This window comes from Macrosteles quadrilineatus, unplaced genomic scaffold (assembly GCF_028750875.1).
Source record: "Macrosteles quadrilineatus isolate MER2022 unplaced genomic scaffold, UCM_ALF_1.0 Scaffold_4__1_contigs__length_99947679, whole genome shotgun sequence".
NCBI classification, from domain to species: domain Eukaryota; kingdom Metazoa; phylum Arthropoda; class Insecta; order Hemiptera; family Cicadellidae; genus Macrosteles; species Macrosteles quadrilineatus.
The window spans coordinates 66,134,268-66,156,720 of NW_026542597.1; the positions used below are offsets into that span (position 1 = coordinate 66,134,268).

The 22,453-nt window shown below is 34.5% G+C and overlaps 1 protein-coding gene across 1 annotated transcript; it reads right to left on the minus strand.

Annotated features, from left to right (window-relative positions):
* Positions 1 to 1,078: 1,078 nt before the first annotated feature.
* On the minus strand, positions 1,079 to 21,736 carry LOC128993434 (box C/D snoRNA protein 1). The gene is made up of 8 exons (XM_054417331.1): positions 21,618 to 21,736; positions 19,055 to 19,236; positions 18,098 to 18,195; positions 10,636 to 10,814; positions 9,975 to 10,121; positions 9,073 to 9,197; positions 8,610 to 8,786; positions 1,079 to 1,445 (listed from the first exon to the last, which is right to left on the minus strand). Exons 1-8 carry the CDS (start codon positions 21,656 to 21,658, stop codon positions 1,237 to 1,239), a joined length of 1,158 nt encoding a protein of 385 aa, XP_054273306.1. The 5' UTR covers positions 21,659 to 21,736; the 3' UTR covers positions 1,079 to 1,236.
* Between the last annotated feature and the right edge of the window lie 717 nt (positions 21,737 to 22,453).

A 22,453-nucleotide genomic window follows, 5' to 3' on the forward strand; every position in this document is an offset into this window, starting at 1 on the left:
TTACTATGTTCATTTTTAAAATTAATTACCTCTTACTTACTCTTACTCCCATGGCCACTCATATCTAGAGAGATATTTTTGGTAGAACCATTACCCGTTCGGTACTATTTTTTCTGATGCTCACTCGGCCGTTCAAGTAGTCAAAATTACAGGTCCGGATTTAAAAATATTTCAAATCAGTGACCTCTTCTGCGACACACAGAAATTGCTCCCCCACCAACAGTAGAATGTGATTGGAGCGTTAGTGTGACTCTCATCTAGTGCCTCAAGGGACATGTTATGGTTTACATTTTGTTTCTTGTTATTTAAAACTAGTTTAACCAAATAAACAATCTAAATTATAAAGGACAGCTTGTCCTCACGTTTTACAACCAAAAAGAAAAGCACAAATCATGATATTAAATTTTAAAAAATTGGAAATTTGTATGACACTTGTTCTTGGTATCACTCAGCATGAACCAGACTTTAAAAAACAAGCTTTTGATTTTACAATGGGGTGTTGAGAACATTTGGTTTAGTTAGTTTATCACATTTATATAAATGCCATAGCAAACCTACAGACTAAGCAAATTTCCATTTACCTGGCTAGATTTATTCTCAAATATTGTTATTGTTAGGCTAGTTTAGAGTAGTAGCCTATGACAAATAATATTGTACGTCACTCTTTTATTGTTTTATTGTACACTCTGTTTTATTGTATTTTTATGGTAATCCCCTTGTCCGGTAAACACACATTTTCCAGACTCGTAATGTAATATAGTATTACCACACAAACTGCAACACAAGTGTTAAAAAAATGGAATCTCAAAAACAATGTTTGGTAGGGGTCCCAAAAGAAGATGAACAATCATGAGGAAAATTTCAAATTGACTGCCATCCCTCCAACATATGGGTGAACTTAGTTTTTTAAACTCACATGTTTTGAAATGGAAGGGTATTTTTAATAGAAAGTTTTTAAAAGCAAGTTTACTGTAGTTAACAAGTAAAATCAAACTTTAATCGTAAAATTATATCTTCCCTTTTTGTATTACTTACTTTACTTAGTAATATATTAATGAAAGCAAATAAAATTGTCAACTGAACTGAAATAGCCTTTATTAAAATCATAATAATCTTTATACATAACACATTGACAATAAAATAGCAAATGTATAATTACACTCAAAAAGTTGAAAAACTAAACAATACTTCAAAAACAAAAATAACAGTCTGGGCACTATTTTATCACAGGTAAGCTCACTGCTGAATGGCGATAGCTCCCAAGCTTTGGGATAATCCTCCATTGACATCTTCTTGGCTGGATTCACCACAGGAATGTTGAGGTTTCCCACGATGTCCTCTTCTATTTCTACCTCCATTCCACCGTCCCCTGAAATGTCCTCTTCTTCTGCCTCTACCCCTTCCTCTTGAAAACTTTGGATGCTTCCTAAAAGGTCTTCCAGTGTCTGTAAAAGGTGATAACCTCAATTATTTCTATTTCTATAAAAAAATACATAATTTTATTTCAAGTAAAAGTTGAAGTGATTAAAACATTTTTCTGTGATCGAATCTGAATGTCCTGTCAACAAATTAGCCTTGACTAAGGAAGAGAATGGTGGAAGTTGTAGCCAGCATTTAAATAAAAATGAACATAGATGAATTGAGTAACTGACAGAATGCACACTGATTTCCACCAAGTTAAAGTTTTTGTAAACCATAGGATCTTTTATGTCATATATTACAGTTAAAATGCTCAATGATAAAATATAATTTTAGACTGTAGCACAATCGGTGACATATTCAAATATATGTTCTTTGAAAAAAGGTATCGGGGACCGAATGTTGCTCGGTTAATTGGGTGTATTGGTTAGTTGGGTTTAATCGTTAAAACAATATCAACAGACACATTTTATAATTTACGAAAAACATTTTTATTACAAACCATAGACATTTTATCACTGAAATAATGTACAACTATGTAATGTTGTGCTCTATAAAAGTATGCAATTTTAGTTTTATGATCTTGACTAAGATAAAAGTGCAACTCGCAGAATGATTCTCCCTTCTAGCCATTGAAACCCGTTGGCCGACTTTTACTCTCAAACAAAATCAGATTATTTTCAAATGCTTGTGACAACGATTTTTCGCCTTTGCGCTACCTACTACTTCTAAAGAAATTGAGATTATGTCTGTTTTTTCATTGGGATTTAGCATACGGTAATAGTTGAAATAAACCCTTAAATATGGTTTGTATTCTAATCTTATTTGGTTAAACAATAATAATTACAAGGACAGAGGCTTTAAAATACAAGGTTTAATGGTACATAAGTTGAATGGTTAAAATAGGGTTACAAAAATTGTTCAGGGGTGGGGATTCGTGCTGGCCGAATCAAAAGATTTCAAATTTAAATTTTCAATAAGTAAGTTATGGTAAGTTTTGAATTAAATAATCTTTTAGAAACAATGAGTTAAATAGGAAGGATTTTGATTTTAATTAAGAGAGGTAAATTGGGTCCAAATGGATGCTTGAAGAGTCTAGTCTGAGTCAATAACTTAATAAAAATGGAATGTTCTCACCAATCTTCTGTAATAATAATTTTCTTCTTAGTTTAAAGGCTTAAATTCTTCTTTCTTCAGTAAAATTTGGAAATTTTGACACTACTTTCTTTTATAATATGACAATTATTTTCACAATTAAGAGTTTAATGTGAGTTTTATGTGAGTTTTCTTCCAAAAAGATACCATAAATACTTTTGATTTTTAATTGTGTGTGTATTTGGACAATGACAAGTGCACCAGTGGTTGTGTATTAAAATAAGAAACCAGCACAATCTAAAAGACCGATAATATTCAGTTTAATTTTGTTATCTCCGGATTGCTGACAAAATATTTTTAGATAGAGATTAAAGGAACCTCTAATCAGGCATTGCCTTAGAGGCCCAATATTTTCTCGGTTGCAGTTTAAATGTGTTTTTTAATTTCTAACAAGTACTATAGAGTTATGAAATCTTCTGTCTTTTGTAAATATTAGTTTAAGAATATATATGTTAGTCCTATATGCATACAAGATGTTTTATTCACTGTATACAAGACATGTATATTATTAAGTTATGTACATAGGTTACATTTTTTGTTTAAAAGAAAATACAAAAAACTCTGTGCTGTATACAAAACTGTAATTTGAGAAAATAAATGAATTTGAATTTTAATTTGAATTTGAATTTAAACTTTTATGTTCTTCTTGGATGCTTTTACACTGCACACTCCTTTTCATTGATGTAAATCATATCAAGTTATGGGGTTCACATAAATAAAAACATGGTTGAATTTTATTAATATAATAATCTTGAACCCAGATGGATGGTGTTCTGATTGGAGGATTTGTTTTTGAATAATAATTTTGGATAAGCCAATGAATAAATTTTGATAGTAAATTATATATATGTTGAGACAATATGGTTTTAATAATATTAACAATGGACATGGATAAATATTGAAAATATAACAAGATTGAGTTTGAAATTAAAATAAGGACTATAATTATAAACATTGAATTTTGAGTCATTACATAGTATTATGACAAACCCCCATATCTAATTAATTTACTTGGAATATTGTTATATGATCAAATCTATTTTTACCCCTGTAATTTTCCTATCTAAACCCCCATGAGTTCTGTACTAAGACTTTTCGTTACCAAATTAGTAATAATTATACATCACACAGGTTTGTTTCAGCACCACCTACAGTTCCCTGCGATAGGCCTTGTGGTCCACCAATAAATTTGTTAGCTCCAAAATTATCTATTCCTAAAATTACAACCATATTCTTCCACTATTTTTAAATACATTTAGTTAAAACCTCCACAAACAATCAAAACAAGTGTAATATTTGCTCAATAGATACAACTGCGGTTTTCCCCTTTGTACTGTATTTTTTAGTTTGCTAGTATACTGTGGATAGCTGGTTTTAAACTGATATGTTTTGTTTATTTTTTTTTTCTTGTTATTTTATTTAACCAACGCAAGTTACTTGGCAACCCATAAGGCCAATGTTAAATTTGTTCATTATTTTCAAATAAGGTGTGTAGTGAAATATAAATTTTCCTGAGGTAGTAGTGGCTGTCACCAATCACGTTTTTAGGGCTATAAGTTCGTAATTCAAAAATTTACTCAAAATCCTTTTGCTGGATTTCAAGATACCTGCTTGTATTAGAGAATATGATAGCCTACATAGATGGGCTGCCTACTTCAGAATCTTTTAAGTCTTGGTAATATTTTACACTAGGGATGGCCAACGTTGGGTATTGCAAATGATTGTCAAAATTGACACAATCAGGAAGTGTGAAAATATACAGGGTGTTTCGAAAATCTCTCCCGAAACTCCGTGGGCATTTTCCTTAGGTCAAAACAAAAAAAATCACACAAACATATGCCCTATCTTGCGGCGTGTACGTATTTTTTACACAACTTCCCATAACTTTGGAGCCACTTGAGTTACCAGCTTCAAACTTGGTACGTGTTGATGACTAATAGGAACTACTTTTGCAAAGCACCAAGCTTCTACTTTGTATAATTTCAAAATGGCGGCTATTTTTATTTTTCAAATCTTAATAACTCAAAAACCATAGAATTTATAAATACCCCTGCCTGCAGCAAACCTGCAGACTAAGCGAATCTACTTGGCTGGAATTCCACAAAATTCTTCCCTTAAAATTGTCAGATTTATTTCCTGATTAAATATCATTAATTATAAGGATTTGTTAGGTTTGCTGCTACAGGGAAGACAATAAGGTGTGTTTTTAATTTAAATATGAAGTAATTATTAATTTAAGCTTAAGTATGAAGTAAAAAAAATTCACTTTTCCTTAAAATATGTCCTTAGATAAGCAACAGTTTATTTATCCTCCATAAGAATAACATGGTAATGTAAAATTTACACCCGTCATGATCCCCCCCTTCCCATAGTCTGATCCTGCTGTTTTGCAAACTCGTTTGGATAAATGTAGATTTACACGTTTATACCAAATTTCATCAAAATCAGATCATTTTTGCTTGAGTTATTGTGCTAACGTAGTCTACACATATAAATATATATGTATCTGAATTTGAGCGGATGGTGTTTTTGGCCTCTGCGATCCTCAAAACAAAAAAGTAAATTGGTCCTGGGTCTAGGTCTTACCATGAGATATACGGTAATAGCTACTATAGGCTACAGCGAAATTCGCTAACATACTTTTTTGTCCTAGTAAAAAAAGTATGACACTCATACCTTTGTGGTAAAATGTATATCTGGGTGTAATAAATACTTAAACTTTAATCTATAAACAAAAATTAGATTTCACTGTATCTGGCGCTATTTTGAACCAAATGAGGATGGAGTTGGGAAGACATATGTCTTTAGGTCCAATTGTTACAGATATATATATATATATATATTCCCACTGTCACAGATAGCATTTTCAACTTAGGTATTGTTGACTTTGGAAGATAGAAACCGTTGGTGAAAACTGTAAAAGCAATATATTTTTGTGTTTTTGAGCCAGAGTTCACTTTTATCAACGTACGTAAGCCTGCTATACTAAAAGAAATCCCTATAATTGGCAAAAAAATGCCCTTTTTTTGGCTTGATTAAAGTTTGTGTACAGCCTAAACCAGCAATCGTCAGCAGCACATTCTGTTGGAGGCTCAATTTCAATACTTTGGTTTTTATTCTAAATTTGGCTTCAACATTTCAAGGAAATTAAATGTCCCGAACTGTCTGTATAATAAGATCCAAGCCTCTTGAACCATTGCATGTTGAAAGTACAGTGAATAAATATTTCCATAGAAACCATTAATTTTATTCATTTGTCAGTTCATAAATGAATGCAAGACAAAATGTTTCCTTATGTCAAAATTATGATGAGGAAGAGTACAGACTTAAGAAACTTAAGAGTCTTGACTCCATTCCAGAGGGTACTACCATTAGTACTACAGTAAGTAGTTCAGTTCTGGAATATAAGTGAAAAGTTGCCGTGATTTGTCTATTCTTGTCACTACTGCTTCATAAGACCTAATTTGCAGAGGAACACTATAGGAAGCAACCAAATATGGACTTCTGAGGAAAATGGAAGTTTATAAAGCTACACAGAAACCTGGTGTATATTGCTTCAGTAAAGCGAGACCGATCCACATAGTTGAAAGGATTGCTCAGGGTAAAGTGCCAAAGGATCTGCTATAGGAAAATGATTGAACGTCGATGGAATATGGGAGATGAATGCAGATAGGATGAGGAGCTGGACTACCTGGGAAACTTCAAGAGGAAGAAATCGAAAAGTTCTGCAGCAACACTGTGAGCCGATTGAAGCCAATTTGCGATAGAAAAGAAGGACCTGAAGAAGATGAAAAATAATAGTAAGAACGAACTTGTTAGTATTAAGTATGTTATATATCTAGTATTAAGCATCTTTTGTACCCAGTGTTAGCATTTTATGTATCTTTTAATAAAGTATCCGTGCGCTTTCCTACTTCAGCGTATACGGAGCGTCCCCTGGGTGGCGGATAGGGGGAAGGTCGGTGGATCTGCTTGTCAGTCCTCCCGGCTAGGTCCGATGGACCCGCTGACCAGAAGTAGGTCCTCCATTCATAATGGGGGTTGTGGCGATGGGATAACCACCCTCCCATGTAAAAAAACCCCTTAAGCATGTTTTGTTTGTATCTAAGGTTAAGTATCTCATATGTAGGCTATCTAGTTGTATTATTTGTACGTAGTGTTAAGTATCTTGTGTATCTAGTAATAAAGAATTTCATGTACTAACTATTATTGAGTAGGATTTATTTCACTCATAATTATTGATAAATAGTTTTGTCAATATTCACAACTCTATGGTATAATACCCCTGCTGCAGCATACCAGCCGACTAAGAGAATTTCCATTCGCCTGGATTGATTTTCAAGTAGTCTATTAAATTAACATTTATGTTTAACAAGTACCTAGGTGTGCTGCTACAGGGAAATATATATCCATAAACAAGCCAACTACAACATTATACAATATTCTCCATAAGAATAACATGGGAATTTCAAATGATCATTTTTTTATTTTCTCCGTAAACAATAACCTTACAAAAACACTTTGATATACCAAATTATTTGTTTCTTTAAGCTCTTTAAATAGGCCTGGAGAAAAATTTATAATTTTTTTTTTCAAAGGTAAAAAATGAGAAACCCCCTATTTTTACCCCCGTTAAACCCTGTTCCCATGGTCCGATCATGCTGGTTTGCGAACTCATTCAAGTTTATTCTGCCTTACAACTTCAAACACAATTTTTACAAAATCGGACAAAAATTATTCAAGTTATTGTCTGGACAGACACATATATATATATATACAAAATATAAAAAAAATGAACAAATAGTGTTTTTGGCTTCTGAGGACATCAAAATGAAAAAGTAAATCGGTCCCGGGCCTAGGTCTTACCATGAGACCTACGTTTGGCTAATAAATACTTCAGGTAAATTCATTAAAAGGTTACCAACGATAAAAAGGATGGATATTTAACCCTAGAACTGCCCTCTGTTGTTTAAACGGCAGTTTTGTGTGCGCTAGATGTCCAACCTCCGTTAAACAGCAGTTGGGACATTTTTTCAAACGCTTACTATGCAATAATTACAATGATCCAGAAGCGTAGTAATTTTGATACTGTTGAAAAGAGGAGATTCTAAACTTTCATTTTCATATGTAAACAAACTTCGTAGCAGTAACATATTAATAATACTGCTATTATAATTTGAACAAAATTTAGCGTGCAAAACATTCTCGAGATGCAATCGACAAAATCTTGTAAAACATGTGTTCTTGAAAAAAATCGTGAAGTCTTTATTTTGGCCAAACAGAAAGCAGTTTGTAATATTGGAAAGAACATGAGTTGTTCTTTATTTTTGTAAAGAGAACTTTGTCATAAGACGTTAGGAAGTCTGAGAAATAAATTTTTGAAATCAGCTGTTTTGTCAACTGGCCATTTTGCCCAAAGCGCCGTTTCAACAGCGGTTTCTAAATCACTAATAAAAATATTGATAATTGACATAGCGTGACGTGAGTCAAACTTATTTGAAGCTGAGAAAACGTTCTTTCTCCAAATTTTAGTGCCTTTCAGTATTGAGATTCAGGTAACACATTAGTTGTGACTGGAAAAACAAGTTGTTTGCGTTCTGCTCGCCAGAATCATGAAGTGCGGTTTTCAGCGTGGCTACATTATTTGTGTTAATTTTCATAAAAAGTCAGTGTTTTAGTGTAAAAGAAGTGCATTGTCAGGTGGTATGTGAGTTAGTAGTAGTATTTATCCATATTACAATGGGTATTTTATTTTTCAAATTTGTGTTATTGAAATACATCCTAGCCTAGCATACAATCTGTATGTGTGTCTTACGTCACAATAATGCTTTTGAACCTTTTGTTTGTTTATATTTCTGTATATATAAATAGGCCTATATTATTTCTTGTTCAGAAATGTATTTCTAACTTGACCACAGAGTTTCGAAACACCCTGTATAAGAATATATCTGCATATTTCTTACAATACATTTTGGCCCTGTGTGTTTATTTCTTTATAGAATATTGTATGATTGAACTATGCTATTAAATTATACCTCCAGTTTCCCCTTCGTTGGGTTGGTCGTCACCTTCTGAGCAGCATTCTTTATCCATTGTGTTTCCTTCCTCGTTGTTTATGTCAGAGAAAAGGAAATTATTTGGTCCAAATGATGAACGTTTTCTTTTGTCATTCAGTCTTCTCTTTTGCTTCCTCTGCAATTCTTCTTCTTCTTCTAAAAAAGACATATAGAATAGATGTGAATATATAAAATCTATAAAAAATCACTATTGTGTCAAAAACTTAAATTCCCTCAAAAAATTACAAGGATCTGTTGTGTAAGCTGGGAGGAATTCTGAAATGCTCTTGATAACCCAAAAGTATGCATCAAACCTTTTTTTTTTGTAGTTATAAGCTGTAAGTTTTATACTGAACATTTATTTTACAAAAACAAAATGCTATTCCAGGCTTCATAATTAGCAAATGGGATTAAGTTAACTCTAAAACCAAATGAGACTAACCATCTGTCAGGACATTGTACAAATGCCTGTGATGATTCAACACAACGTAAATAACTGGGTTTTCAATTATGGACTTCCCAAACAGATTGACTCTTATTGTAGAAGTAGAATCTAACATGTGATATCTGAAACAAAAATAAAAAGTGATAAAGCTCAAAGGTATTAGTGAGGCTGTTGGGCCAAAGGAACAAAACTCAGGAAGTAAAGCTCAAGGCATGAAATAAAATGCAAGTTCAATTTCAGGGTCAACCCTTATTGATTCATTTCATTAACACCCGCAGTCAAATAGGTTTTATGGCTCTGATGTCCATTATCTTTTAAGCCAGCAGAACGAGGTTGGTCAATAAAATGAGCCATTTTTCAATTAATTGTAATTGTAACACATTTATGTAATTTTTGTGACCTCACCTTAAATTCTATTGTTGTTAGGAAATAGCTTACTATACTACATAAATTGAAACTAAATCAAAATGTAGTTCTCACTGTTTTCAGTTTAAAAAATTATTATTTCAAGTATTAAAAAGTTCATCTTCAAAACCCATAAATTAAGCAATATAATGACTTATCATCTCTCTTGATCACAGCATGCATCAGTGAGCACATCTTAAATTCACGGTAACAGCCGCGATAAAATTCCGCAGTCATTAAAATTTTTTTTTACTTGGCACTTCAACATCATCAGAGAACCATCGGAATAACTGTTAAGTGTCACCGACTTGCTGATTATTCAAAATTTCCCTGTCCCATACATAACTTATGTAGGCCTATTAATTGACAAACTTTTTCTGAGTCATTAAAATTCACGTCGTTCTTGATTTTCCAGTCGGCTACACAGCCTGACATGATAGTAAAAGTATTTAGTGAAAAAGGTGTGGATAAAAATATGGTATAAAAGACGTTACCGGTTAGGAGCAGTGCGTTCCGCTTGCAACAGTAGCGTGATCCCCGAGTGTCCTGCTGCTTGGTAGAATGACAGCTGCGGGAATGTCATGTCTTCAGGAACAATGTACTTGTGAACACAAGCCGAGAGAAGCAGACTATCCAAAACTCTGAAAAAGTGTGAGTCTACTATTGAAACTGAAAACATGATTTTACAAGGAAAGTATCTACAGCCAATATGGAGAAATAGAAGAGGAAGGTGCTTACAGGTCACTTAGGACACAAGGGCTCCTAAATCAATGATTAATTAAAACTATATTAGTACAACTCACATCATGCTTCATTGTACCCATGTAGGCTACCTAAGAAAATTATTCTTTGATTTTGATTGTAAGTATCACAAAACAAAATAAGTTCTCTCAACACATTTCAAAATGTTATTTAGGTTCAGAATAATTTGAATTTGTATGTATTACAATATATTCGTGGTGTGTACCCATTGCAAGTTAACACAGGAAATCTCAGTGAATAGAAGAAACTACTAATAAACAAACTATGCATCCAACAAGAACTAATTGAAACAGCCAAATCTGAAGAATGATCTGGTCTGACCAAGTAAAAAAATACACGTTAATTTCTTTACTATTAATTTCAACAGAAAATGTGTTTCAGTGACCACACTACCTTTTGTCCGTAGCCTTAAAGTTTTCAGCTTGAGGAAACACCCAATCAATTTTCCAATAGAGATTTTGGTGATTGTAGTCGAGGTGAGTAGTGTTTGTCCGATGTCTTTCAAAAGCTGGAGGTAGATAATGGAGCTGAACACCTCTGCTAAGAGCAGCTCTCATTAAACGGTACAACTCCTGTGACCGAAATTAATCTGAGGTTAGTTTACATTAAAAGCAAGTTCAATTTTAAGCATGTCACAATGGATTACAATTTCAGGACCTGTCTTAGATGTTATAGTTTAAGTATTTTCAAGAAATTTGCTAAATAAATAGTTAATACTGACACCATAAAATTAGTTTGTTGATTTTCTTGTGATTTGGCACAGTTTGTCAATAGAGAGTGTAACAATGAGTGGTGTGGTCCTACTAATAAACAATGCTGTGTACTCAAGGCGGCTCCAGACATGCGCCATTCGCCAAGCACCGAGCAGCGACTCGCTGAATCTGGAGTAGTGTGGATAGTTGCTTGTCTATTTGGCAAGCAGCAAACATTCGTGCTCGTGTTTTCCCGTTTATTGTCGGTTTTTGCACACATTAAAGTGAATGAATATTTGTTATTCCCAAAACGAACAGTTGCTCGGATAACAACTCATGTGTGTAGCCGTCTACTCGTTAATCGGCGAATAGCAAGACAACTAGATCGCCGAACATAAAATATTTCCTGCTTGGCAAATGGCGCATGTATGGAGCCGCCTTCATGATCATCAAATCAAGTATGGCAATCCAAGATTATGATTACTGCAGAGATTTTTTTACATACGGTAATTCCAAGTAAACTGATCGTACCACATAATCATAATACAAAACCTTATGCCAGCAATATAAGTAGGTAGGGCCTACTCTCACTGAGCCATGAGTATGAAATGTACCAATTAATAATTGTAATAAATAATAATTACAAATAAATAATTTATGTAAAAATTAGAATTGGGGACCTAACAACAAATTTTTTTATATTCTCTTTCATTTTAGCTATTATCAACCCTTCCAGCAGTAAACAGGGGCAACCTTGCTAGATGGCATTCACTCATATAAAAGGTATTTTGAGAGCCAATAAATAATTTACAATCAAGAATTTAGAGCTAACCTCACATAGCTTTTGACAGTATTAATTGACAGCTAACCTCACGTAGGACTTATCCAAAGCTTTTGACAGTATTTCTCACCCAAAAATGATTGACAAACTTAATAGTTAATAGCCTAGGAATCAGGAATTCATATTTAAAATGGTTTGAATCATACCTAACTGATAGAGAACAATATGTAGAAATATCAAGGACTGAGAAAAATCAAGTTATTAAATTTCAGTCAACATTAGAAAAAGTTAAATATGGAGTACCCCAAGGGTCAATACTTGGACCATTATTATTTATCTGCTACATAAGTGATATGCCGAATTGCCTAAGTAAATTAAACTCTATCAAAAATCAGCTAACTGTTTGTACGCCGATGATTCAAACCCTATAATGTCTGCAAAAACTGGTATAGAATTAGAAATTCACTCCTTTGTGGAGTTAGCAAAAATTAAAGATTTCTTTATCACTCACGATTTAATTTTGAACACTCAAAAGACTAACTGCATATCATTTTGCACTAAACAAAGACAATCTAAAGAGGAAATAAATATTTACATAGATAATGAGGAAATTATGCAAGTTGAAAATACTAAATTTCTTGGCCTTATCGTTGATAGAAATCTAAGTTGGGATCTGCACGTGGATAATGTCTTAAAGAAAATTAACTCAGGAATCTATGCCAACAGAAGACTGTATTATCTCTGTGATACGAATGTATTAAAGTGTTTATTTTTCCAATGTTCAATCCCATGTTTCTTATGGGATACTGTGTCTACGGTGGAACATCTGCTCAAAATTTGACAAAGATACTAATAGGACAGAAAAGAGCATTAAGGGCCATATTAAACTTTAAGAACAATGAATCTGTCAAAACTTACTTTACTAAATTTGAAATTTTGACTGTTTACAGCTTATACGTTTTAGAATGCATAATGTTTGTAAAAAATAATATAAATAGTTTTATTACAAATAAAAATATCCACAGCTATAATACTAGGAATAAAAATAAAGTAGTATTACCAAATCATAAACTAGAATTGTTCAAAAGAAAAACTTCATAAGGTAAGTGCCCCAAATACCAACACCCTAAGACCAGAAATAAGCTGTCTTAGGTCATAAAAAATATTAAGGTTATGTAAAACCTGTTTTTAATGGAATAAATCAATTTGCCATAATATTAACAATGAAAAAACATCAAAATATGAAATAAAAACCCTAGTTTTAACTACTTATAAGCATTTAAATGTTGGGTAGCAAATATGCAACTTTACAAAAAATACCGACAACAATGAAAATTATTCCGACATCTCATGTCCTAATTACCGACAGTATGTTTATAAGAGGGATTTAAACTACAAGGTAACTTTGTATTTGTAATAAATGTATTTTTAAAGATTCCTTGTGTTTTCAATTTCCTGAATTACCACTCGTATCTTAATATTTTGTCATTCACCACCCTAAAAAAATATCCTTAACCAACAGGTTATGTTTGACGATCTTGCTAAACAAAAGTCACTTAGTATTTTTGCTGAAAACAAATGCTCAAAGTCGTATCAAAATGTCTTTTTACCTTTAGCAAAAGTAAGTTAGGGTATTTTTAACAATAACAATCGTGATCAGTAGTAAAAACATCGACATCTGACGAAAATAAACACACTGCTTAGCACCGACATACAGCTTAGCAGCCGATGACGATAGCTTCGCCATGACCACCTAGAGTAGTGTTTGCTTAGTTTCCGAGTTATACTCAATTACATGTTAGCTTATATAATAAGATGTGGAAAGTAATCAATTGCATTATATTGCATAAAATCATTGTTTATTCTATAAAATCACACGACATGAACATATGAATAAAACCACCAACAAAGAAGAGAAGAAAATGCATTTTTACAGATTAAAATGGGTTAAACTTAGACTAATCAAAATTCACAATGTACGTAGTAACTTATGTACAAAAGACTTTACAACAATATTACAAGCAAATATTAATTACAACCTACAGCACAACAAATAAGAAAATACATTTTTACAGATTCAAATGGGTTTATCCACGGCCGCCTTTAACTACAAAGGCGGCCGTGGTTTATCTTAGGCTACTCAACATTTCAAAGTCTGTGGTACAAATTATGTACAAAAACCCATCAACAGTCAAACAACACAAACAAATACAAATACAAGCAAATAAGGATTAAAACCTACAACAAAGAATAAAATACACTTTTACAAATTTAAATGGGTTTAACTATGACTAATCAAAATTTACAATATCTGTAGCAACTTATGTACAAAAAGGCTCTACAACAACATTCAGGCAAAGAAATTTAAACATAGGCCTACAGCAAAACAAAGAAGAAAATGCAATTTTACGATTTCAAAATGTTTTAACTTAACCTACTCAACATTTACTACCTATATGTACAAAATACCTTGTTCAGTTGATTCACTGTTCGTTTACTTACGAACTAAAAGTAAGGTACCCTCGTCTGTCAAATAGTGGTTCTTTCAAAATGTTTGTTATTTCTACAAAAGGGACTTCGTCAACGTCATCCACTTCAGGCCAAATAAATTTGTCTCCTCTTCGGGCGAGATATTTAATTTCAGCCGTGTTGTCTTGAAGAACACGTAGCACTTGACCAATATATTTTTTGTCTTGATCGGGTTTAGCAGTTGGATATGGTACTACGACCCAATGTCCTACACCAATATCCTTTGTGTTGGGCCTTTCTGCACTTGAAAGTTTGTCAAAGTCAAATTCATTAACTGGTGGTTGAGGGTAGTCATTCTCGTCGAGCTCAGATGAAGCTTCTTCTCTTTCTTGTTTCTTCTTGCTCGTCTTTTCTTTCTTCACTTTCACGGTCTGTTCTTTCATGGCTTGTAGATTTCGCCTTCTTTCTCTTCTTTCTTCTAAATCTTTTGCTTTTTTTGCTTTTTGTTCTGCTAGGCTTCTGTGATACACCTTCCAGCTTTCAGATGTCATGACTGTAGGCATTTTTACGCTGTTTCTTTTCTTCTTTTTGCCAGAGTCTTTTTTTGGACCAGGCCAAAAAACACAGTCCTTGAAAGGCGATGGAATGATGTCTTTAACGTCCTGAGTAGAAGTAGATGGCGGGGGCGTTTGACTTCTAACAGCCTGTGAGGTAGATGGCGGGGGCGTTTGACTTCTAACAGCCTGTGAGGTAGATGGCGGGGGCGTTTGACTTCTGGCAGCCTGTGAGGTAGATGGTGTTGAAAGCTCGGAGGGGGTTGGTTGACAAGCCAATGATGAGTTTTTTATATCTTGTAAAATCGGGTTAGAAATAACAGTAACTGGCAAATCCAACTCAACAACCATGTTTTGACCGAGGCCCAAGTCTTCAAATAGCTCCTCATTCAGCACAATGGTCTCGTTTAAGTCATCCAGAGTCATGTCAAAGTTGAAATCTGCCTCCACAGCTGGTGTGAGAACGTTAGGGGCGTCTGCTTCTTCAGGCAAAATGGTGGCGTCGGGTTCATCATTGGGACCGATTGTGGCGTCGGGGTCTTCAACGTGATCAATTGTAGTGTCTTGATTGATTGGAAGATCGTTGGCTGCAATTTTCAAATCTTCTCTAATACCTCTCCATATCTCAAATAGAGATTCATCACGCCTTTTAACAGGCCCACCTCGCCTAAAAACCTTCAGTCTCTCACTCCCTATCTTCTTCTCGAGATACACCAACGCGGTATTTATCTTTTCCACATCGTCATTTGATTTTACAACCGATTGTGGTTTTTGCTTTTGGGCCAAGTTCCCCACTATTTTAGTCAAGTCAATGTCTTGGACACTCAAACTTAGCAAGCCGCAAGTTTTGAACCCGTGTTTAATGGTTTCCGGCTTCAAGGTGGAATTGATGACGGTTTGCAGAATGGCCGGGAAATCTTCTTTTCTCACTTTCTGTGATGAATTTTGAAACCGCCACTCGCCAACAGCTTTTTTCCACGCCGTTTTTAACGGGTGGAAAACAGCAACATCTAATGGCTGCAAGATGTGTGTGGCATTAGGCAAAAGGGCCACGAGCTCAATTTCTTTGGATGTACAAAATTCGCTTAACTCTAGGGACATATGTGATACATGACCGTCCAAGAACATGATCACTGGTCGCGGTACGTTGTTGGCGGTCAGGTATGGCTCAAAGGTGTTTGCCATGTACTCAAAAAATGACTCACATGTCATCCATCCTGCCTCACTTTTGCCTAATGCCCACCCATCTGGAACAGCCATCCCTACCTGTACCGGGATACGTTCGTATGCATACAATAGCATTGGTGGTGCAACGCCACCGTCCGCACTAACTGTCATAAGGACCGTAACATTCTCTTTGTCCGTGTTGCCTGCCACATTGTAAACACTTCTGTCTCCTCTTGCGGCAATGACCTTCCCTGTTTTGGGAGCAAGAAAAAAGGCGGTCTCGTCGCAATTGAAGATTCGCCGCGGATCCTCGAAGACACTCATCAACTGCTTTTCTTCTGCATACCGTTTTACTTCTGCACACCACTCCGCGACCCTCTCCTCAGTGATGGCAGCACGTGAAGTCGTCAGGGTCTGGCACTCCCGGACGGCGAGGTTTTTGTGGCGGCCCATAAAGAGTTCATACCATCGACGGCCAGGTTTATCGTTGACGAATGGGTTAGGCCTACCCGTGCTGGTGAGCATCCGCCCAGCACTATGGATGAGTTGATCTTTAGTGATGGGGAAACCTCTCGTCTTACATGTTAAAACCCATTTCACTAGGATGTCTTCTTCGTCCTGAGAGAGGATTGGCTTCCTACCCAACTTACAGTTTTCGTCGTAACGCCCAGACACTTTGTCATGGAGCGTTACCCTAGGTACTCCAAACCGTTTTGCCGCGGATGACACCGTGTCGGTACCGCTCCTAACCGCCAGAATAGCCCCTTTCATATCTTCGTCAGAATACTGCTTCCGCTTCTTTGGCGGGGGCGTTTTTGTTGCAGGCATTCTAAAAAAAAAAAAAAAAAAAATCAAAACACAGCATTTGTGTATATATTATTATATTTATTTATACCGGTATATGTGTTTGTTTTCGTTGTCAACTTTAACATGTAAGTTATTGGATTTTGTATTTCTTAACACAATTTAAAAAATAACGACAATAAAAACATTTAATAATTATGTCAACAACTTCAAGTAGTAGAAAGGCTAGTTCGGTATAAAAAATAAAGATTTGTTTTATTATTAGTAGTAAAAGAATTAAATCACGACAGTTTGTACTTGTTTTCAAACAAGTGTCGGTATTATTTTGCGTACAAACGTATTGGAATTAATACCGACAGCGCCGCGTCGGTATTTGGCGAAATGACGAAATTTTGCTTCAAATACCGACAGCATTAAAATTAAGGAGAAACAGGTTAGATTTCAATATTTTGATATCAGATTTAAAAGTATAAATGTTGACGTGATCATTAAACCAACTGTCAACCCACGTACATATGTTTTTAAACTTTTAATCTCTAAAGCAGAACTCTATGTTCCTAGTGAAATACACTAAGTTTCTTACCTGAAATCACAGTTGACATACAGCGTCCGACGTATTCAACTCGCTCAAACTCAGAAAAGGAGGGAACGGATTCTTCTTCTTCTCGATCATAGAAAAAAACACGGCGCTCACAGCTATCTAAATATTAGGTTAGTGGAGACGTATGTGAGCTTATTTTTTCAGTGTAAAAGTGAAAGTGTCGGTATTTGGTGCAGTGTTGGTATTTAGGGCACTTACCTTACAACGGTATCAGATCACAGTATCCCATACCAGATCACATAAGAAGCATGCAGGATGATAAAGGTTTCAAAGTGAAATTGAAAGAATTTTTGATACAGAGGGCACTTTATTCATTTGATGACTTTTTTAACTTTAGAACAGATAATTGATCTTAAAATTCAGAAAACAGCAACCTGGAGTAGTGTGATCAATACTTTCCTACTAGGTAATAATTTTGATTGTAGCCTACCTATTCATGTAATTATTTATGTTCATTGTTTGACACTATTCATGTAAACATGAATTTACAAATATGAATAAAGATCTATTGATTTGATTTGTATTAGGTTTGAGCGGGAAATATCTAACTAGCTTCAGACTCTGTATTATCATAGGCTGTAAAAAATAGGCCTACAGAATTTGAGCTACCAGTACCACTATCTTGTTAATAAAGCCTCCCATTAATATAGTTTTTAGAAGGAATAGAATGGTGACATATTTACACAGTAGAGCAACTCCATTATGCATCAAAATATGAAATAATGAATTTTAAGTTTATATAAAGTCTTTAAAATAGAGTCTATTTTTATCTGTGAAACAAGCTTACCAACGGGAGGTTCCCATTGATCGGGTTGTAGCATGACTTGGGGGGAAGTTTCTCAGATCGGCTAACAAGGCGAGCTGTTTCCTCTAAAAATCGATAATCTGAAAAAGTAACCCAAGCATTAACATTGTCAGTATACATGTGTACCAATAATAATTAATACATGGCAGAAAGTAAACAAATTTATTCAATTTTATTAGCATGTCATTCAGTCCTAATGCTAAATTGCGAGTTGTGACACGTTAATCAGAGGCAAACTAAGCACCGTCAAGATAATTTAAATGTTATAATTATTGTTATGCTAAATCACAAAAGTTAAAGATGTAAGTATGCCCGGGGTTGTTATTTGGAGTAGGCCTATATTTATTAACAGCTTATTCCCTATGTATGGGAACTTCGCTAAAAGCATTTAACTTAAATAGGCCTACAATCTAGAAACTAGACTTCAGTAAAAGGCATCAGCATTTCTTTTTACTTTTTTTCCTAGGACTCTAGGCACGAGTCCGGGATCATTTTTGACATTACTTTAGGTTAAACCTAGGGTTGCGGCATTATCAGATAAAATTCATTGGTGATTTGGAGGGATTTGAACCCGGGACTGAACCACCACTGGACTAGCTCGCTCCCCAGAATTTTTCTTACTGGAGAAATGTTTAGAGAGCCTATAGATTGTAAACGATCAGTATTTAAGTAACTTAGCCTATTTATTTAGTAAAATTCATGAAATTTGTTGCCAATGATTTACATTTTCAGGTGAATTTGTATTCCTAAGTTACAATTAAAGTTAACAGTTTTTAAAACAGTTAATCAATAAAAACTATTGTAGACGTCCCGAAATACTGGGGAGAATGGGAATTATAACAAGTACTGTACTACAGCAAAAACAAAATAAATAACAACGAACACAAACATACACATAAATTGATTAGAGCAATGAATTACTATGCAAACAAGCATTACCATTCAAAAGATCAATATTGCTGAAGTTCTTCAATGTTTTGAACTTAACTCTGTCTCGGATTCCGTTACATTCCAGTTCTTTCTTGTGAATCTTAACACAATCTAAGCAACAAGTTCTGACTTCACATCTAGGGCAAGTATACTTGGCTTTGTTTTTCCCACAGACCTCACAGTCTTCAATCCTAGAAAAGAAACGGGTAAAATGTTAACAAACATTTACAGTAATCATAGAAACATCCAAATGTAGGTATTGCAGTAGCCTACGCTAGGCTTATTATTAGCATGCAGTTATGAGATGTTAATTAGATTGAAGTTATTAGATGCGGTATTTTCACCCCACCAATGAAAAATCCTGTTTTATTGCAGCATTTTTGAAATAGTAATTTGAGGTTTTTTTCTCAGGATTTTAATTTTACAAAAACAGTCTGCAGGCGACATAAACTAACAGCTCGATACATTATAACCTAAACTTTATTTTACCTAATCCAACCTACCTTCAAAGGACTTAATGCAGTCACCAATTCACACAAAGCACGACCTACCACCCTGACATGCCTAAATAAGAACTAGCCTATGTAATTAGTCCACCAGTCCATCTATATCTCCATAATGTGACGAAAATCCTATTATAGAAAACATTATTGACTACAGATTCACTTGAAATGAATCTATAACGATGTTATCATGTTTAATCAACGATGTCATTCTTCTCATCAACCATGTTACAGTGGACTTCCTCTTATTCGGACTCCTCAGGACCGAGACCAGTCCGGATAACAGTTTTTTCCGGTTAAACCAACGTCCCCAAAAAACTCGTTAAAACGGACCGTTCACTGTGATATTCGACTTAAATTTAGGAGAGCATTGTATTTAGACAAGTGATCACTTGTCTCAAATCTTTCCCACGAGAACAGTCGCTTCAGTACCGCCATTGACTATATATACCTACAGGTATATATAGTCAATGGTACCGCCCACTTCCTGCCGTTCTAGTCCGGTTAAACAGATGTGCTGATAAAAATTGTCCGGTTAAAGGGATGTAATTTCCACCGAGTGCAGTCCGGTTAACCCTAGAGCTGGCACTAGTGTAACGCTGTACTGGCATAGGGATATTATTGATTATGTAATATCATTTTTAGACCATCATAAAAATTAGAAAGAGCAACATAACTATGGATTATTATGTATCATTTTGTTAAGAATAAGACAAAGAACAATAATATAGGTGGTTTACATGGTTACCATAAAAAAAACATTTTTTAGTTTTTCCAAATTGTAGGCATTATTAATTTTTTTATAAAATGTTTTTATATTCCGTCGTGTAGCTAAGTGCAGGTAAGACTTATCATCATAGGGTAAATTGTAAAGTTGTAGTAAATTTTGTGCTGATCCCAAAGATAGGTAGTCTATATAGCTTATTTTGTGTATTTTGTTTGATAGCCCTATTATTATGTTGATCGTACCCCCGCGCTAGTACCAAATAATCATCCAACCCAGGTCATGTACAAAAGCGTTCACCTTATATAGCCTAATATTAATAAACTTAGTACTGGGTACCCAAGTAAAAATTATTTATTAAAATATTTACTGATTATAGTTTCGGCTCTAAGGCCATAAAAAAAAAAAAAATTAGACTATAGGTAGGCCTAGGCCTACCATAACTCCTGCATTGGCGCCGTATATCCGGCGTTGACATTTCGGCCGCGGCCGTTCGCGCCGTATATCCGGCGCTAGGGTTAAAAGGTGTCCGGATAAATAGACTCCCATACTATACTCTCTTAAACTTAACCTGAACTTGTGACGGCGTAACAGACTAGCAATAGGCTACATACGCAGCAGTCGCAGCACGTATGAGTATGAGTATTTTTGTTTTGGGTTTTAGTTGTACCGGTAGTGAAGTAAAATAACGTCACTAGGCATATTGCCGTTGACAGAATCAGAGTGAGTTAACACTTAAAGTTCAAAAGTTGTTACTTCCAGTCGCTTGTCATCTGATTGAAAAGAGTCAGCTGTAGGCTTAGTTAACCCACAGTTCATTCCACTTGTAAATGTTATCCATCCTACCTTGTTTATTGTAATGTTGTATATTTTTACGGCGATATCCTAAGAAATATTCATCAGCGGTAAAAAATAATGGTATTTTTGGATTAAGGAGGTAAAAAACTATTTAGCAAGATATCAAAATAAAAAATTTGTTTGGAGGCACCTATACGGAATAAATACTGTCAGTCAGTGGGCCTATCCTGTAGCCATACTCTGTTCAAACTTTATTAGAACAACATTGAGCTTATTATTTATTAAGCCTATTCTTTAATCTAATTTACTCTTACATTTTTCTTCTTTTAGTAATGACAAGTTTAAAGTATTTAAATTTGCCTAATATAGGCCTATATGATATTCCAATTCCAATATAGTCAAAGACTCAAAGATAGTATAGTAACTTAGGCCTAGTTATCAATGTTTTTAAACATGGCCATGTGACATAACCTCAATAATTAGAGTACAGGAAATCCTACAAGCTTGGCTAAACAGACTACAGAGATTAAGCATAAACCAGCTTTACCTTGAATTGTCAGTAATAGGAGTTTCTTCATCAACTTCCATTTCTTTCCAAAATTATAAAACTAATGCCAAAATCCAAAATACCAGTATAATTAACTTATTGTAAATAAACAAGCTATTGAATAATGAATACTAGGTTCTAGGTAGGGGGAACCGGGGAAATGCTGATTGCAGCACTAAAAAAAAAACTAATGCAGTCAACATGTCAACAAGTAGAAAAAAACAAACAGCCTTATAGCTAGTGGTGATGTGGAAAGCGAATAAGGACCTCTTGTCGGGAATTTTAGATTTTGAGTTATATGTATTTGAATTCCTTATTAAATTCCGAATCGATTGGTGCAAGTCCCACGCAGACGCATTTATGATTTTTTTTGTTAAAGTTATAGGACTTTGAAATTTTGTTATGGAAAGGGGTCATTTTGAGAAAAACTGTTTGGAAAGTTTCAAATACAGTATGCATAAAAACGGCGTTTTTCGTATTTAAGAAACAATTCTGGTATCAAAAGAAAGCTTATTATGTCCTCTTTGAAAAAACCAAATTTATTTCCTAACTCATTGTAGTTTTCATTTAAATAAAATTATTTTATTGAAGCATGTCGTAAAAATCGCTTTCAGAAAAGGGACCTCTTGGCGGCCCCATGTTATTTTGCCATAAGATAAGAAAAGGTACCTCTTGTCGGGACCGCAAAATTTGTGAGATATTTTATCCTTCGTGAACTGAACTTCGTTGCAGTTTTCTAAATTTCCACTAGAATGCAGGACAATTCAATTTTTTGGACTAAAATCTGTTTAAAAAGGGAATATTAGAAATGAGACCTCATCTTGTCGTTATGGCGA

Coding starts and splice junctions, on each gene's coding strand:
- LOC128993434 (XM_054417331.1), bottom strand. CDS start 21,658: ATGGAAGTTGATGAAGAAACTCCTATTACTGACAATTCAAG. Junction 18,196..19,054: donor CAATATTGATCTTTTGAATG/GTAATGCTTGTT, acceptor TTACTTTTTCAG/ATTATCGATTTTTAGAGGAA. Junction 8,787..9,072: donor GTACAATGTCCTGACAGATG/GTTAGTCTCATT, acceptor TGTCTTTTTTAG/AAGAAGAAGAAGAATTGCAG.